Raw genomic sequence first — 19,086 nt, 5'->3', positions numbered from 1 at the left:
AAAAAAAAAAAAAAAAAAAAAAAAAAGTCTACTCAAAGAACATAGTCCCTGGAGGATGAAGGCCTGGGTGCAAATCTTAGTTCCACTATTAACCACCTGTGTGGCCCTGCACAAGTTACTTAGCCTCCCTGTGCCCTAATTTTCTCTTCTATAAAATGAGGAAAATAGGACATTTGCAATTATGAAGATTAAAAGCTAATATAAGTCAAGCCCTTAACAACATCGCCAGTGCCATATTGGGCTGGCTGTCACTGCTACTACACCTTCAGATTGCCATAAAGAAACTTTCAAAGGCAACACGGTTAACGGTCCCTTTCTCACAGCATAACAGACATGAAGAGAGGAGCCGAAGGCCGATGCAGCAGTCCTTGAGCTATGAAAATGTTTACAGATGGCCTGGAATGGGAGAAAGAAGACACTCGGAAGGTGCTCCTACATGCTGTAGCCAAGACCTGAAATGAGTGAGAATTCCTACTTGTCTCTGCAAATTCCTACAAGATAGGGTGTAAGACAGGGGACAGCTCAGAGGCACAAGGCATGACTCTCAATCTCAGCTAAGCCTGGCTGGCCCTCAACCAGACAGGAGAGCTGAGCTGAGAGTCTTGCTCTTGGCAACAGTGACAGCCACTTGGAGAATGCTAGTCTTTTCCTAGGGATCAGACATTTTTCCATGTGTATGTCACTGTCACAAATAATGCTACCAGGTAGTTACTCTTATTAACCCCATTTTCTAGGAGACAAATCTGAGATATAGAGAAGTCACTCAACCCACTCAGGAGGCCAGACCTAACATTGTGGCACTGGGGTGAGAGGACAGAAGGAGGCTGACTGAGCGAGTTACAAGGGAAGCAAATGAGCTCTTAAATAAATAAAACTGTCTGTTCTGCCTCTTTGATTGATAAACCTTCACAATGACCTGGAAAGCTACATTTAAGATGCTGGGCCTAAACCAGGCATAGTGGTGTAATCCTAGGGACTTGGGAGGTTAAGTTCAAGGCCAGCCTGGGCAAATTAGTCCCTGACTCAAAAAAATCAAAATTAAAAAAGTAACTGGGGGCAGCCGGGTGCAACGGCACATGTTGTAATCTCAGCATTTCAGGAGGCTGAGGCAGGAAGACCGTGAGTTCAAAGCTAGCCTCTGCCTGCCGCAGTCTGGCTGGGCACAATCAGGAGCCACTTGTCAAAAGAAACTAACTTTATTTTTAGAACCACACACGCCAAACAAAACAGCCTCTCAGGAAAAATCCTCAGAGCCTCAACTGCCACCACCGGCTTTCCACAAGCCTCTCTCTCCCACACAAGCCTCTCTCCACCTCCCACAATCCTCCTGCTCTTGAGGCCGATTGGCTGGGTCACGTGGGCGGAGCCAAAAAAAGTCCCCCAATGAGCAGCTCCGTGGTCTGAAAGGGCAGGGAAACAGTCCAATGAGCATCACCGCAGAGGAGCCAATCAGCTAGATGTTGCTGGGGCCGAGGAGCCAATCAGCTAGATGTTGCTGGGGCCGCTGTGAGCCAATCATCAGCCGGCAGCTGGAAGTTTGCTGGCAGCTGGAAGTTTGCTGGGGCCCCTTTGGCTGTGGCTCTCAACACTCAGCAACTCAGTGAGACTGTCTCTAAATAAAATAAAAAATAGGGCTGGGGATGTCGCTCAGAGGCTGAGTGCCTCTGAGTTCAACCCCCAGGGCCCCCCTAAAAAAAAAAGACTAGGGGTGTTGGGGTTGTGGCTCAGTGGTAGAGCGCTTGCCTAAGCATGTATGAGGCACTGGGTTTGATCCTCAGTACTGAATATAAATAAATAAATAAATTAATTAAAATAAAGGTTCATGGACAACTAATTTTTTTTAATTAATTTGTTCTAATCAGTTATACATGGCAGCAGAATGCTCTTCGATTCACTGTACACAAATGGAGCACAATTTTTGACTTCACTGGTTGTATCAAAGTAGGGTCACACTATTTGTGTAATCATACATATACCTAGGATAATGATGTCCATCTCATTCCACCATCTTTCCTACCCCCCATGCCTCCTACCTGCCTCCCCTTTACCCTATCCAAAATTCCCTCACTCATCCCATGTCCCTCCTATTATGGATTAGCATCCACTTATCAGAGAAAACATTCAGCCTTTGGTTTGGGGGGGATTGGCTTACTTCACTTAGCATGATATTCTCTAACTCCATCCATTTACCTGCAAATGCCATAGTTTTATTCTCTTTTATTGCTGAGTAATATTCCATTGTGTATATATACCACATTTTCTTTATCCATTGATCTATTAAAGGGCATCTTGGTTGGTTCCACAGTTTGGCTATTGTGAATTGAGCTGCTAAGAACATTGATGTGGCGTGTCACTGTAGTATGCTATTTTAAAGTCCTTTGGGTATAAACCAAGGAGTGGGATAACTGGGTCAAATGGTGGTTCCATTCCAAGTTTTCTAAGGAATCTTCATACTGCTTTCCAGATTGGTTGCACCTATTTACAGTCTCACCAGCAATGTATGAGTGTGCCTTTCCCCCCACATCCTCACCAACACTTATGGTTGTTTGTATTCTTGATAACTGCCATTCTGACTGGAGTGCGATGATTTGCATTTCTATAATTACTAGAGATGTTGAACATTTTTTCATATTTATTGATCGATTGTATATCCTCTTCCGAGAAATATTTGTTCAGCTCCTTAGCCCATTATTGATTGGATTGTTTGTTTTTTTGGTGTTAAGATTTTTGAGTTCTTTATATCCTGGAGATTAGTGCTGTATCTGATGTGTGTGCGGCAAAAATTTGCTTCCAAAATGTAGACTCTGTTCACTTCATTGATTGTTTCTTTTACTGAAGAGAAGCTTTTTAGTTTAAATCCATCCATTTATTGATTCTTGATTTTATTTCTTGCACTTTAGGAGTCTTGTTAAAGAAGTCAGGGCCTAATCCAACATGATGAATATTTAGGCCTACTTTTTCTTTTATTAGGCATAGCGTCTCTGGTCTAATTCCTAGGTCCTTGATCCACTTTAAGTTGATTTTTGTGTATGGTGAGAGATAGGGGTTTAGTTTCATTTTGCTGCATATGGATTTCCAGTTTTCCCAGCACCATTTGTTGAAAAGGCTATCTTTTCTCTAATGTGTGTTTTTGGCACCTTTATCTGGTATGAGATAACTGTATTTATGTGGGTTTGTCTCTGTGTCTTCTATTCTGTACCTTTGGTCTACATGTCTATTTTGGTGCCAGTACCATGCCATTTTTGTTACTATAACTTTCTAGTATAGTTTAAGGTCTGGTATTGTTATGCCTCCTGCTTCACTCTTCTTGCTAAGGATTGCTTTGGCTTATTCTGAGTCTCTTATTTTTCCAAATGAATTTCATGATTGCTTTTTCTATAAGGAATGATTTTAGGCTTTTAATTGGAGACACATTGAATCTGTATAGTGCTTTGGGTAATATGACCATTTTGACAATATTAATTCTGCCTATCCAGGAGCATGGGAAGTCTTTCATCTTCTAAGGTCTTCTTCAATATCTTTTTTTTTTTAATATTTATTTTTTTAGTTATATGTGGCCACAATATCTTTATTTTACTTTTATGTGGTACTAAGGACTGAACCCAGTGCCTCAGGCATGCTAGGCAAGCACTCTACCACTGAGCCACAGACCCAGACCAGGTCTTCTTCAATTTCTTTCTTTAGTGTTCTGTAGTTTTCATTATAGAGGTCTTTCACCTCTTTTGTTAAATTGATTCCCAAGTATTTTATGTTTTTGAGGCTATTGTGAATGAGATAGTTTTCCTAATTTCTCTTTCAGAGGATTCATCATTGATATTTAGAAATGCATTTGATTTATGGGTATTGATTTTTATAGCCTGCTACTTTGCTGAATTCATTTATTAATTCTAAATTCTGGTGGAATTTTTTGGATCCTGTAAGTATAGAATCATGTCATCAGCAAATAATGATAGTTTGAGTTTTTCTTTTCCTATTTGTATCCCTTTAATTTCTTTTGTCTGTCCAATGGCTCTGGCTAGAGTTTCAAGAACTATGTTGAATAGAAGTGGTGAAAGAGGCCATCCTTGTCTTGTTCCAGTTTTTAGTGGGAATGCTTCCAATTTTTCTCCATTTAGAATGACGTTAACCTTGGGTTTATCATAGATAGCTTTTACAATGTTGAGGTATGTTCCTACTATTCCTAGTTTTCTAGTGTTTTGAACATGAAAGGGTGCTGCACTTTGTCAAATGCTTTCTCTGCATCAGTTGATATAATCATATGATTCTTTTCTTTAAGTCTATTATATGATGAATTACATTTATTGATTTCTGTATGTCGAACCAACCTTGCATCCCTGGAATGAACCACACTTGATCATGGTACACAATTTTTAAAATATGTCTTCATATGCAATTTGCCAGAATTTTATGGATAATTTTTACAACTGTGTTCATCAGGGATATTGTCTGAAATTTTCTTTCCTTGATGTGTCTCTGTCTGGTTTTGGTATCAGGATGATACTAGCCTCATAGTATGAGTTTGGAAGAGTTCCCTCCTTTTCTATTTCATGGAATAATTTGAGTATTGGTATTAATTCTTTGTAGATCTTGTAGAACTTGACTGAGAATTCATCTGGTCCCCCGCTTGTCTTTGTTGGTAGGCTTTTGATGGCGTCTTCTACTTCCTTGCTTGAAATTGATCTTTTTAAATTGTGTATGTCTTCTTTGTTCAGTTTGGGTAGATCATATGCCTCTAGAAATTTGTGTCTTCGAGGTTTTCTATTTTACTGGAGTATAAATTTTCAAAATAGTTTCTAATTGTCTTCTGTATTTCAATAGTGTCTGTCATGATATTTCCTTTTTCATCATGAATTTTAGTAATTTGAGTTTTCTCCTTTTCATTAGGGTGGCTAAGGGTTTGCCAATTTTATTTTTTCAAAGAACCAGCTTTTGTTTTGTTATTTTTTTGAATTACTTTGTTTCAACTTCATTGGTTTCAGCCCTGATTTTAATTATTCTCTGTCTTCTTCTACTTTTGGTGTTGATTTGTTCTTTTTCTAGGGCTTTGAAATGTAATGTCAATTCGTTTTTATTGACTTTTTCTTCTATTAATGAGTAAGCTTAATGCAATGAACTTTCCTCTTAGCACTGCTTTCATAGTATACCAGAGATTTTGATGTTGTATCAGAGTTCTCATTTACTTCTAGGAATTTTTTTTATCTTCTCTCTGAAGTCATCTGTTACCCAGGTGCCATTCAGTGGCGTATTATTTAGTCTTCAGATGCTGGAGTAGCTTTTATTTTTTATTTTATCATTGATATCTAATTTCATTCTGTTACGGTTAGATAGAACACAGGTTCATATCTCTATTTTTGTATTTGCAGAGACTTGCTTTGTGGCATAACATATGGTCTATTTTGGAGAAGGATCCATGTGCTGCTGAGAAAAAAGTATATTCATTTGTTCATGGAAGGACTATTCTATATATGTGTATTAAGTCTAAATTGTTATTTGTTTTATTGAGTTTGATAGTTTCTTTGTTTAGTTTTTGTTTGGAAGAACTATCCAGTGGTGAGAGAGTGTATTAATGTCACCTAATATTATTGTGTTGTGGTCTATTTGATTCTTGAAGTTGAGAAATGTTTGGTTGATATACATAAATGCTCCTATGTTTGGGGCATAGATATTTACAATTGTTATGTCTTGTTTTTGTTGTTGTTGTTGTTCTTTGTTTTTTGTTACCAGGGATATTGAACTCAGGGATACTTGACCACTGAGCCATATCCCAGCCCTATTTTGTATTTCATTTAGAGACAGGGTTTTGAACTTGTGATCCTCCTGTCATAGCCTCCCGAGCTGCTGGGATTACAGGTATGCGCTACTGCACCCGACTGTTATGTCTTGTTGATGTATGATTCCCTTGAGTAGTATGAAATGTGCTCCTTTATCCCTTTTTGCTAACTTTGGTTTGAAGTCCACTTTATCTGATATAAGGATGGAAACCCCTGCTTGTTTCCTCAATCCATGTAAGTGATATTTTTTTCCCAACCTTTCACCTTCAGTCTGTGGATGTCTTTTCCTGTGAAATGAGTCTCTTGAAGGCAGCAAATTGTTGGGTCTTTTTTTAAAATCCAATCTGCCAGTCTATATCTTTTAATTATTGAGTTTAGGCCATTCACATTCAGGGTTATTATTAAAACATGTTTTATATTCCCAGTCATTTTGGTTTATTTGGGGGTTTTTAAAAAATAAATATTTTTAAGGTGTAGTTGGACATGATGCCTTTATTTTATTTACTTATTTTTATGTGGTGCTGAGGATCAACCCCAGGGCCTTGCACTCTACCACTGAGCCACACCCCTAGCCCCTATTTTTGGTTTTTAATTTGACTTAGTTTCTCTTTCATTTGGCCTTTCCTTTAGTGTAGTTCCTCACTTTGCAGATAGTCATTGTTGTTTTCCATTTCCTTCTCATGGAATATTTTGAAAAGAATATTCTGTAGTGCAGGCTTTCTTGCTGTAAATTCTTTTAATTTTTGTTTATCATGGAAGGTTTTTATTTAATATGAAGCATAATTTCGCTGGATATAAGATTCTTGGTCGGCATCCATTTTCTTTCAGAGCTTGGTATGTTGTTACAGGATCTCCTTGCCTTGAGGGTCTGGACTGAAAAATCAGCTAAGATCCAAATTGGTCTCCCCCTATATGTAATCTGATTCTTCTCTCTTATGGCCTTGAATTCTATTATTCTGTATGCTAGACATTTTCATTATAATGTGGTTTGGTGTAGATATGTTGTAATTTTGTACATTTGGTTTCCTGTAAGCCTCTTGTATTTGATTTTTCAATTCATTCTTCATGTTTGGGAAATTTTCTGATATTATTTCATTGAGGATATTGTGCTTTCTTCTATCCTGATAAACCTTATATTTGGTCTTTTTATGTTATCCCATAATTCTTGGATGTTCTATTTATGATTTCTTTCCATCTTCACTGTGTGGTCAACTTTATTTTCCAGATTGTGTATTTTGTTTTTCATTGTCTGAGGTTCTGTCTTTCAAGTGATCTAGTCTGTTGGTGACACTTTCTATTGAGTTTTTATTTGGTTTATTTATGAAATCCTTCATTTCAAAGATTTCTGTTTTTTTTTTTCCCAAAATCTCTCTCTTAAAGTAATCTTTTTTTTTTAAAGATAGAGTGAGAGAGGGAGGGAGAGAGAGAGAGAGAGAGAGAGAGAATTTTTAATATTTATTTTTTTTTATTTCTCGGCGGACACAACATCTTTGTTTGTATGTGGTGCTGAGGATTGAACCCGGGCCGCACGCATGCCAGGCGAGCGCGCTACCGCTTGAGCCACATCCCCAGCCCCTTAAAGTAATCTTTTGCTACCTATATTTGCTCTCTTATCTCTTTGTTAGAGTGATCAATTTTTGCCTGTATGTGCTCATTTAGGTCATTCTTTGATTCACACATCATTTTAATCATGTACATTCTTTTTAAAAATATGTTTTTTTTAGTTATAGATGGACATACTACTTTTTAAAAAAATATTTTGTTTATTTGTAGTTGGACACAATACTTTTTTTTTTTTTTTTAGAATTTTTTTTTTAATATTTATTATTATTTTTTTTTTTTAGTTTTCGGCAGACACAACATCTTTGTATGTGGTGCTGAGAATCGAACCCGGGCCGCACGCATGCCAGGCAAGCGCGCTACCACTTGAGCCACATCCCCAGCCCAAGACACAATACTTTTATTTTATTTTTACGTGGTGCTGAGGATCGAACCCAGGGCCTCGCACATGCTAGGTGAGCCCTCAACTGCTGAGCCACACCCCCAGCCCATATACTTTTATATTATTATTTTTATGTGGCTCTGAGTGTCCCAGTGTCTCACACATGCTAGGCAAGCGCTCTATCACTGAACCACAACCCCAGCCCCCAATCATGTACATTATGAACTCCTTTTCTGTCATTTCATCTATAGCACTGTCATTGGATTCTAGTGTTATACCATCTTGGTTTGTTTGGGGCATTTTCCTCCCTTGTTTTTTCATATTGTCTATGTCTCTTCCTCTCTTGCATTGTGGATCTAAGGTATTGAAGTTTCTACTCTATAATCTTGTAATGTCCCTGCAGGTTATGGAATACCTCACCTTTAAGGGAAAGATCAAGGGGCTGGGGATGTGGCTCAAGCGGTAGCACGCTCGCCAGGCATGCGTGCGGCCCGGGTTCGATCCTCAGCACCACATATAAAGATGTTGTGTCCGCCAATAACTAAAAAAAAATAAATGTTTAAAAAATTCTCTCTCTCTCTCCTCTCTCTTTAAAAAAGAAAAAAAGAAAGATCAACGTTTACAGCACCCAATGCAACTATGCAGCTATAAATCAATTAGCTTCTATTTAGACACAGTTTTGCCACTATAAACAGAAATGATGAGTTTGGTTATCTTCTACCATAAAGGCAGTAGGTTTGAATAGGGTTTAGAGTTTGTAGTGGTGAACAGAGAGAGAGGGAAGGGAGTAGGATGTGATGTTTATGAGGTAGGATGTGAGAATACAGAGGTATTAGATTATAGGAAGAGTGAAAGGGGAATCAACAGAAGTTGGCTGTTAGCAGGAGGGAAAAAAAAAGGAGAGAGAGGCTACCCTATGCAAGGCTCCCTGTTGCCTCTGCAACAGGATGGTGACTGTTAGCACACCTAGTAGGGATACTTCTGGTGCCACTGGGCCCCCAGAGACCTTGGTGATGGTCTTACAGTTCCTGGTTATTGTCCCTAGATAGAAGTGGCCACATTCCTAGTTGGTGGCAGCAATAGCATCAAGCCTGTAGGTACCTTGCTATTGGGGTTCCAGGCCTCAGTTGGTGTCCCAAGATGGAATCTGCCCCAACTAAATATGGCGGAGGTGGCAGTGGAGGTAACCCAATATGGCAGTTGAGGTGTCCCAAGATGGAGGCATCCACTTTCACAGATGGGGCTGGGAGGATGGGCTGTGTGATAGCATTGGGCAGCCTGTTCGGTGATGGCACAGTGTGGCACGCAGTGCTGCAGCAGACAGCTGCCTCCTGGCCCTGTCCATTGTCCCACAGTGGAGATTACCATGTGGGAAGGGCTATGGCTGTGGCTATAATGTCCCAAGATGTAGGTGGTTTGGGTGCAGTCACACTTTGGTGGATAGGGAACCACAGTGTGGTGTTCCTCTCCATGCAGGCACATGGTTCTTGGCTCCAGCTGAGGCTGCACATGGTGGGTTCTGGTCTGGGCTCTGTAAAAAAAAATATTTAAAAAAAAAGGACTAGGGATGCAGCTCAGTGGTAGAATGCCCTTGGGTTCAATCCCCAGTCAAATAAATAAATAAATAGGAATTCTGGACCTCTCAGATCTGTGCACTATAAGGAGGTGGAAGGCTCCTTTCTCTTTATATACCTAAATCTGTTGCCTGGCAAGGAACCAAGTGCACACACATGGAGATGTCCTAACCTGCACACTCACACTCTGGTCTACACAATGAGGTACACATCATCATCCTTCAGAATACCAGGGAGCACAGAGAAGGTCTTCAAAACTCAGAAAAGGAGGGGGTACATTCAAAGATGCTTTCTTTTATAAAATTTTAGTTGTCAACAAAACATTTATTTATTTATTTATTTATTTATTTATTTATATGCAATGCTGAGAATTGAACCCAGTGCTTCACACATGCTAGGCAAGAGTTCAATCCCTGAGCCATAACCCTGGCCCTCAAAGATGCTTTCTCAAAGTTAGAAGAAAACAGAGCAATTGCTTCAACATTATGAAAGAATTCATCTACAGTCAAATTACCAATTAAACATGAATAGACTGAAGATTTTTTTTATTAAAATTTTTTAGTTGTCAATAGACCTTTTTTTTTTAAAGAGAGAGAGAGAGAGAGAGAATTTTTAATATTTATTTTTTAGTTTTCGGTGGACACAACATCTTTGTTTGTATGTGGTGCTGAGGATCGAACCCGGGCTGCACGCATGCCAGGTGAGCGCGCTACCGCTTGAGCCACATCCCCAGCCCCGTCAATAGACCTTTATTTATTTATATGTAGTGCTGAGAATCAATCCCAGTGCCTGCGCATGCTAGGCAAGTACTCCACCACTGAGCCACAACCCCAGCCCTGAAAATATTTTTATTTCCACTTAACAGGTATGGTTGTATGGCAGCCAGCCTCTAAGGTGGCTTCTAATGAGTTCCAGATCCTGGTATTTGCATTCTTGTGCCATTCTTTCACATGTCCGTGAACACGGCTGACCTATGAAGCCAAGGGAGAGTGCAGAACTGCCAGTATGTGTCTTCCAAAGCTAGCTCATAGGTAGCCTAATGGTTTCTACCTTGCTCTATTCTGGATCACTTGCTCTGGTGAAAGCCAGCTGTGATCAGAACATAAGATATTCAAACAGGGCCAGTTGCAGTAGGGCACACTGTAATCCCAGTGGCTCAGGAGGCTGAGGTGGGGAGTGGCAAGTTCAAGGCCAGCCTTAGCAACCTTGAGGCGCTTAGCAACTCAGTGAGACCCTGTCTCTAAATAAAATACAAAAGAGTGCTGGGGATGTGGCTTATGGTTGAGTACCCCTGATCAGGTTCAATCCCCGGTAACCCCCACAACAGCAACAAAAAAGATTCAAACAGTTCTATGGTGAGGTCCATGAAGCAAGGAACTGAGACCTCCTTCCAACAGCCTGCATAGTTTGCTGCCATGTGAGTTGGCCATCTTGGAAGTGGATCCTTAAGCCCCAGTCAAGCCTTCCAGAAGAAGATCCTTAAGCCTTCTCTCCATGGGAGACCCCAAGCCAGAACCACCCAGCAAAGTTACTCCCAAAGACCTGACTCCCAGAAACTGTGAGATTACAAATGTTAATTGTAGTTTAAAGCCATTAAGTTTGGGAGTAATTTGTTACACAACAAAAGAAACTAACACAGATATATAAGAGGTAAGGTGGAAGGAGCCCCAGTATTTTGTAGTTTCTCTAATCAGTAGGTGAAGTTTAGCTGGGCGCAATGGCACATGCCTGCAATTCCAGCAGCTCGGGAGGCTAAGGCAGGAGGATTGCAAATTCAAAGCTAGCCACATAGGACATTACAGAAAAATTACAGCAGGTTAAAATGTGCTTGTGCAATTGGGTCTTGCTTTCTCTTGCTCCTGGGAACTCGGTGACTGTCACCTTGTAATTGAGCTCAGACAGTTTGTTGGAGACATAGACCCTATCATCTCATATAACAGCCAATATCAATGAGGCATGTGAGGCCATTCCAAACTGGCACAGCAAAGAACTATCCACAAAACTTTGAGAAATAATAAATATTTGTGTTTAAGTTGTTAATAAATGTTGTTGTTGAAGTTTTAGGATGAATTTAGGATGAATTCATGCAGAATTAGCTAACTGGTCCTTAAGTGAGACTCAGTTTTTCCAAAGAAAAGCTACTGAGTATATCATTCAATTAAATGAACACTAATAATGAACACTACATGCTGGGCCCTTGAAGGCCTGAGATTGTGATGTGAAAATAGGCATAATTTATGAACTAGAGCTACTTTGAAGCAGAACCAATCTTGTCTACTTCACAAATAACTGAAGTAGGAAAACTTGAACAGATCAATATTTTTGTTTGTAGTTTAGTAGTCTTACCGTGGCACTCCTGAGCCTGCTGTGAAGTTCAGAGTATCTCAGAACTTCCTGGGATCCTGGTTTTCCTCTTTCTATTACAGAGCATTCTATTCTGAAAACAAAATCATTTTGATTCTTTTTAAAGAATAAATAAATATTTATTTATATATTCACAGTAGCGAGGATTAAACCCAGGTGGCTTTACTACTGAGCTACATCCCAGCCCTGTAAATTTTTTAAAAAAATTTTGAGACAGAGTCTTGCTAAGATATCCAAGATGGCCTTGAATTTTCTTTTTTCTTCTGTTTTTTTTTTTTTTTTTTTTTTTTTTTTTTTTTTTGTACTGGGGATTGAACCTAGGCCTAGGGTTATTTTACCACTGAGTTCCACCCCCAGCCCTTTTATTTATTATTATTTTAAATTTTGAGACAGGGTCTCTCTAAGTTGCTTAAAGCCTCACTAAGTTTCTGAGGCTGATTTAGAACTTGCCATCCTCCTGCTTTGGCCTCCTGAGTGGGCTGAGATTACAGGCATGTGCCACAGTGCCTGGGTTGGCCTCCAACTTTTCATTCTCCTACCTCTGATCCTCTTGCCTCAGCCTCCTGAATATGTAGTGGCACACTGTTCATTTCAATTCTTTTTTAAAAATATTTTTTACTTGTCAATGGACCTTTATTTTATTTATTTATATGTGGTGCTGAAAATCTAACACAGTGCCTCCATACATGCTAGGCAAGGGCTCTACCACTGAGCCACAGACCCAGCCCTTTTCAATTCTTTTTGACACTATGAAAAACACTTTCCATTGCACTTGGGTACACAAACTCCAATATAAACAAAAGTTTCATCAATTGAGACTAAATTTAAGATACGTACTGAGTTTTTGTATTGTATTCTATTTTATTCTTTTTTATATTTTTTTTGTTGTAGTTGGACACAATACCCATTTTTTATTAATTTATTTTTATGTGGTGCTGAGGATCAAACCCAGGGCCTCACACGTGGCTGAGCCACAACCCCAGCCTCTCTATTTTATTCTTTCAATATGTTGGTTACACCCAACATGTGGTGCACACATGTAATCCTAGTGACTCTGGACTCTGGAGGCTTAGGCAGGAGGAAGGCAAGTTAGAAGCCAGCCTCAGCAACTCAGTGAGGACCTAAGCAACTTAGTAAGACTCTATATAAAAATAAAAAGAGCTAGGGATTTAGCTCAATGGTAAAGAGCCCTTGGGTTCAATCCCCAGTACAACAACAACAACAACAACAACAATAATAATAATCATTTAAAAAAGTGTATCACAATCTTTTAAATCAGCCATTTAAAAGAGCTGTTCTGGGCTGGGGATGTAGCTCAAGCGGTATCGCGCTTGCCTGGCATGCGTGCGGCCCGGGTTCGGTCCTCAGCACTACATACAAACAAAGATGGTGTTTCCACCGAAAAACTAAGAAACAAATATTAAAAAATAAATAAATAAAAGAGCTGTTCTGAAATATCACAAAGGGGAGGCAATTTTAAGATCATCTAGCAAGGGGCATGGTGGCACACGCCTATAATTCCAGCAACGTAGGAGGCCCAGACAGGAAGATCAAACGTTCAAGGCCAGCCTCGGCAATTTAGCAAGGCCCCAAACAACTTAGCGAGATCCTATCTCAAAATAAAAAGGGCTGGGAAGGTAACTCAGTAGCAAAATGCACCTGGGTTCAATCGCCAGTACTAAAATAAATAAAATGAAAATAAACCATCTGGTTGAAGCCCTTTACTTGAACTGAGCCTCAGAGAGGTTAAGTCACTTGCCCAGTGCTTAGATTTGATGGTAATAACCTACCTTGTGTCAGTCATCACTCTGGGATCTTGAATCGCATTATTTCATTTAATATTCTTCCCACTTTACAGACAAGGAAACAGTCTCAGAATAGGGTAAATGACTTATTCAGAGCGTCATACCATCCTAGCACTTGTCTCCGGGTCAGGAGGTCCACAAAGCCCGCTATCAAGAACGTGGTTGGGAAATTGGGTGTGTGAACTCTCCACGCCCGAGCGCACGTGTGAGGCACTGATAAGAGCCGTGATAAGAGCTCAGGGCCTTAGCACTCCGCGCGCCTTCCTCCACCAGCTCCAGTGAAACGTGGCAGCTGAAGAAGAAAGCGCAGACTTCAATCTCGGGGAGAGGGATTCGAATCCCGCACCACAGTCTGCTGATAACACCAGCAGCATCTCTACCCTTCGGTTTCCACGGCTCTGAAGCCGGTGTTGATAGGAAGACGCCTGTCAAAGTCCGCCCGAGCCACTCCCATCAGAACCACGCCCATCGTAGCCACGCCCACATCCACGCCCCCTCCCCCGCGGGCGCATGCGCCGCTCAGGGGCGCCTTTTACGACGCGTCAGACACTGCGCTTGGCGGCAGCAGGGAAGCCGAGAGAGAGCTGCGCGAGCGGCAGCGGGGCCGAGGGGACGCGCGGGTGGCTGCGTCGCCATGTCGCACAGCCACGGCGGGGGCGGCTGTCGCTGCGCCGCGGAACGGGAGGAGCCGCCGGAGCAGCGCGGCCTGGCCTATGGCCTGTACCTGCGCATCGACCTGGAGCGGCTGCAGTGCCTCAACGAGAGCCGCGAGGGCAGCGGCCGCGGCGTCTTCAAGCCGTGGGAGGAGCGGACAGACCGCTCCAAGGTGGGCTGCCGGCGCCGGGGTGGGCGGGGCGGGATCCGCGGGGCCTTCGGACACCCGGCTGCTCTGTCAGCCTCACTCTTGATGCTAAAAATAACGACAGCCAGGTCGCCAGGCGCTTTCCGCTGCCGGCCTCGCGCTTGCCTTTTGGGAGGCGAGCAGGGCCATCTTCCCCGCTTTGCAGATACGGAAACTGAGTCCCGGAGAGTGGAAGCGGGCGCTTGGCTCTACACAGCGTAACGCTGTGTTCCAAGGCTGCCTGGGTTAAGGAGGAGGATGGCCGTGAGGGCGTTTTCCCTTCTGTTTGACCATTGGTCCCAGTGGCTGCGTGATCGTGTCACCTGGTGAGGACGGGCAAGGGAGACCATGGGTGTTTCCGATCTAGAGCGCAGGCCCCCTTGAGAGCTAAGCCGGTTGAAAGTTATGGACCCTCTCCAGAAAAATGCAATGAGCACTGATCTCTCAATTTGTAATTCAGGAGACTCCGGGTTAGGAAACCTCTAATTGGATGGTCTTTATCAGAACTCTGTGGATAGACATATTAGTTTCAAATTAATAAGTCCTGGAAAACCGAGGAAGGTTGACTGCATTGCACCCCAGTTTGCAGAACAGGGTGGGAGATGCCTGAAGACATAGGCTCTCAGCAAATATTTGTTGCTTTCTCCTCCCTCCTCCCCATTCTCTCCAGTTTGTTGAAAGTGATGCAGATGAAGAGCTTCTGTTTAATATTCCGTAAGTATCTCCTTGGTGTCTGCCTCAGGCTAAATAGGCTGTACACAATTGTCTTCTCAGAAGGATTCATTCATTGCTTGGGTCAAGAGCACACATCTGTTTGTAGAAATGGGATAATACTTTGGTGGGTTTTAGGAGGAGAGCATCATAACTCTTTTGATGCAGACTGGAAGCAGATATATTTGTTGAGCAATAACTGAAAAGTAGATGTAAATTTCTTAGAATTGCATAATGCCAGAGGTGGACATGATCTTAGAAATGATCAAGTACAAGTCTGACAGATGAGTACATTGAAGGTCAGAAAGGGGAAGGGTCTTGACTAGGGGTCACACAGCTAAGTAGGGATACAATCCCAGGTTGACAACCTTCTCTTTTGCATTCTGGCAGATTTACGGGCAATGTCAAGCTCAAAGGCATCATTATAATGGGAGAGGATGATGACTCACACCCCTCTGAGATGAGACTGTAAGTGGACAGGCTTAGGCCCTCAAGAACCTTTTAGTTCTATTTCTTTCTTTAGTAACACTTTATTCCATAGTAATATAATTTTTCTTCATTAGATTTGATATTCTCCCTCTTAAAATATAATATAATTTTTCTTTATTAGATTTGATATTCTCCCTTTTGATCTTGTTATTTATGTGGGAATACACTTATCTCTTTATTTTTTATTTCTTTATTTTTGAACCCAAGGCCTCACACATGCTAGGCAAGCACTCTACCATTGAGCTACATCCCCAGCCCAGTGACTTGTTTAGATTAAACATCTTCAGGGCCAACAGCTTGTCTCATTTTCAAAGTGCGTACTGTGGCATCATTCATTCAGAGAGCATTCTATAAATGCCAACTGTTGATGACTTTGCAGTTTTCTTAATAACCCAGCTGCAGATCTCAAACGATCTTTATGGATTCCACTCTTGGGATGAGCTTCAAAATGTTCCTTGGTATTTCACTCAGTCGTCATCTTTGCAGATGTTATGTTGACATGAGATTGCTTTGTCTGAGTTTGTGTGCCTTTATATGGCTAAGTTCTGTGTATCTTTTATGACACTAGATCTGTTGCCACCAGAGTTAGTACTCCCTTTTAGACAACTTACTTTTTTCAAGTGTAGTCTAAAAGAGGAAAAATTTTTTTCTGAGTTCTGAGAAACAAATAACAGAATAATTTTACATTAAAAAAAAACCCATCCAGCTGGATTGTGATGGTGCATGCCTGTAATTCCAGCAGCTCAGGAGGCTGAGGCAGGAGTATTGCAAGTTTGAGAGCAGCCTCAGCAACTTAGTGAGGCTCTAAGTAACTTAGTGAGATCTTGACTCAAAATAAAAAATAAAAAGGGCTGGGAATGTAGCTCAGTGGTAGAGTGCTGTTGAGTCCAATACCACCACCTCCCCCGCAAAAAAATCTTTTTTTTTTTTTTTTTTTATCCAAGATGGTGCCCAATGATAGAGTGTGTGCTTAGTGTGCCTGAGGCCCCAAGTTTGATCTTCAGCACTGTAAGAAAAAGAGGAAAAAAAATTTTTTTAATCTGAAAAATTGATCCAGTTTAAATGGACTTTAGAGAGATTTGATAACTTGATACCATTTTTAAGTATTATAAAACAAATTTAAAAGCAGATTTATACATGCAGTCATTTTAAAAAAATTGTTTGGACTGATGCTTTTGGAGACTCAGTTACTAGGAAGATGGGCTGACTTCAGGATATCCCTGTTGCTTTGGATTAAGAGTGGGCTGTGAGGTAAATTGGGTTCAAATTCTGGCTGCATACTGGCTAGCTGCTGCATGACTAGGACATTACATAACTTCATGCCTATTTTCTCAGGTAAAATAGGAAGAATAAGAGTATAATCTCGAGGTTGTGGAGATCCAACATGTAAAGAACTTAGAATAGGTCTGGAACATAATACAGGCCCAGTTTTTGGGTGAGCAGGTACAAATACTTAATAGTTCTAACACACTACATATATAACATTTCTCTGAATCTAAGATGTCATTGTAAACACACTATTATTTTAGGTAGAGTTTATAAAAAGAAACAATGATTCCTGGTCAGCAATGACATATCATTGACACATCCAAAAAAGTTAAATTAAGAATTTTGGGCTCTCTCTCCCTCTCTCTCTTTAAAAAAAAAAAAAAAAAGAATTTTGGGGGATACCAGGAATTGAACCCAGGGGGGCTTTTCCACCAAGTTACATCCCTAGTCCTTTTTTTTTTTTTTAAGTTTTGAGATGGGGTCTTGCTAAGTTGCTGAGGCTGGCCTCAAAGTTGAGATCCTCTTGCCTCAGCTTCCTGAGTTGCTGGAATTATAGGGGTTTGCCACCGTGCCCAGCTAAATTGAGAATCTTAAATCAGAATTATGTGAATACCAAGTATAGATGTTAGATGATATTAAAGAATTACTGTTGCAGAGGGTAAATAGTTCAGTAGTAAAGTGCTTGCCAAGCATACCCAAGGTCCCAGGTTTGACCTGAGTACCACAAAAGAAAGAGAAGAAAGAATTGTTGTTAGCTTGGCTAATTATTAATATTGCTAATTACTGTAAAAGACTATCTTTTTTTAAAAAATTTTGTAGTTGAAGATGGACAGAATGCCTTTATTTTGTTTAATTTTTAATGCAATGCCAAGGATCAAACCCAGTGCCTCACACATGCTAGGCAAACTCTCTGCCACCAAGCTCTAGCCCCAGCCCTAGCATCTTTTTTTTTTTTTTTAAGAAATCTTTTTCAGGGCTGGGGTTGTAGCTCAGTGATAGCGCACTCTTTTGGCATGTGTGAGGCACTGGGTTCAATCCTCAGCACCACTAAAAGTAAATTAATAAAATAAAGGTATTGTGTCCATCTACAGCTAAAAAAATATTTTTAAAGTTTTATTCAGAAATACTAAAGTATTTATGGGTGAAATGGTATATCTGGGATTGCACTGAAATATGAAACAAAAACAAAATAGGGGTGATAGGCAAAATCAGCATAAATTTGTTAATTAAGCTGAGTAGTAAGGTATGTAGTTCATTATTTTCTGTCTGCTTTTGTGTATGTAGTTTTTCATAAAATTTTAAGTTTTAATATATGCAACTCTTAGAACTGATCCAATTTAATCTTCATATCAACTGTTTGGACTATGTATTGTCACTATCCCAATTTTACAGATGAGGAAACTGAGACACAGAGAGGTTAAATCACTTGTCCAAAATTACACAGCTGGTAAGTGACAGCCAGCTTTAGACCTAGAAGTGTAGCTCCAGAGATATTGCTATTTATCTCTTTTTAATCTTTATTATTATTTTAATTGACACAAAATAATTGTGCAGGGCTTGGGATGTGGCTCAAGTGGTAGCGCGCTCGCTGCGGCCCGGGTTCAATCCTCAGCACCACATACAAACAAAGATGTTGTGTCCGCTGAGAACTAAAAAATAAATATTAAAAAATTCTCTCTCTCTCTCTCTCTCTCTCTCTCTCTCTCTCTCCCTCTCTCTCTTTAAAAAAAAAAAAAAAAAGAATTTTGGGGGATACCAGGAATTGAACCCAGGGGGGCTTTTCCACCAAGTTACATCCCTAGTCCTTTTTTTTTTTTTTAAGTTTTGAGATGGGGTCTTGCTAAGTTGCTGAGGCTGGCCTCAAAGTTGAGATCCTCTTGCCTCAGCTTCCTGAGTTGCTGGAATTATAGGGGTTTGCCACCGTGCCCAGCTAAATTGAGAATCTTAAATCAGAATTATGTGAATACCAAGTATAGATGTTAGATGATATTAAAGAATTACTGTTGCAGAGGGTAAATAGTTCAGTAGTAAAGTGCTTGCCAAGCATACCCAAGGTCCCAGGTTTGACCTGAGTACCACAAAAGAAAGAGAAGAAAGAATTGTTGTTAGCTTGGCTAATTATTAATATTGCTAATTACTGTAAAAGACTATCTTTTTTTAAAAAATTTTGTAGTTGAAGATGGACAGAATGCCTTTATTTTGTTTAATTTTTAATGCAATGCCAAGGATCAAACCCAGTGCCTCACACATGCTAGGCAAACTCTCTGCCACCAAGCTCTAGCCCCAGCCCTAGCATCTTTTTTTTTTTTTTTTTAAAAAA

At 40.5% G+C, this 19,086-nt stretch overlaps 1 protein-coding gene and 1 long non-coding RNA gene across 5 annotated transcripts in view; one reads left to right on the top strand and one right to left on the bottom strand.

The window, feature by feature from the left end:
- Positions 1-13,876, bottom strand: part of LOC125620477 — a 52,530-nt gene extending 38,654 nt beyond the window's left edge. The window contains exons 1-3 of one of the 3 annotated variants that reach the window (XR_007352175.1): positions 13,442-13,876; positions 11,634-11,724; positions 7,803-9,244 (exon numbers count right to left, since the gene is read on the bottom strand). This is a non-coding gene — a long non-coding RNA (uncharacterized LOC125620477). Of the gene's footprint in view, positions 1-7,802; positions 9,245-11,633; positions 11,725-13,441 lie in introns of those variants that run through there. The other 2 variants (XR_007352176.1, XR_007352177.1) reach the window with 2 other exon arrangements.
- Positions 13,877-13,983: 107 nt separating this feature from the next.
- Positions 13,984-19,086, top strand: part of Pithd1 (PITH domain containing 1) — a 10,389-nt gene continuing 5,286 nt past the window's right edge. Inside the window, exons 1-3 of one of the 2 annotated variants that reach the window (XM_015485530.2) lie at positions 13,984-14,282; positions 14,968-15,011; positions 15,399-15,476. In XM_015485530.2, the coding sequence (XP_015341016.1) occupies positions 14,091-14,282; positions 14,968-15,011; positions 15,399-15,476 (314 nt within the window). In that variant the 5' untranslated portion in view covers positions 13,984-14,090. The remainder of the gene's footprint in view (positions 14,283-14,967; positions 15,012-15,398; positions 15,477-19,086) is intronic. The other variant, XM_048816093.1, reaches the window with a different exon arrangement.

The sequence above is a fragment of the Marmota marmota genome, unplaced genomic scaffold (assembly GCF_001458135.2).
Source record: "Marmota marmota marmota unplaced genomic scaffold, marMar, whole genome shotgun sequence".
In the NCBI taxonomy this organism is placed as follows: Eukaryota; Metazoa; Chordata; class Mammalia; order Rodentia; family Sciuridae; genus Marmota; species Marmota marmota.
The sequence above is the reverse complement of the archived record's forward strand: the minus strand, read 5'-3'. Positions and strand labels throughout refer to the sequence as shown.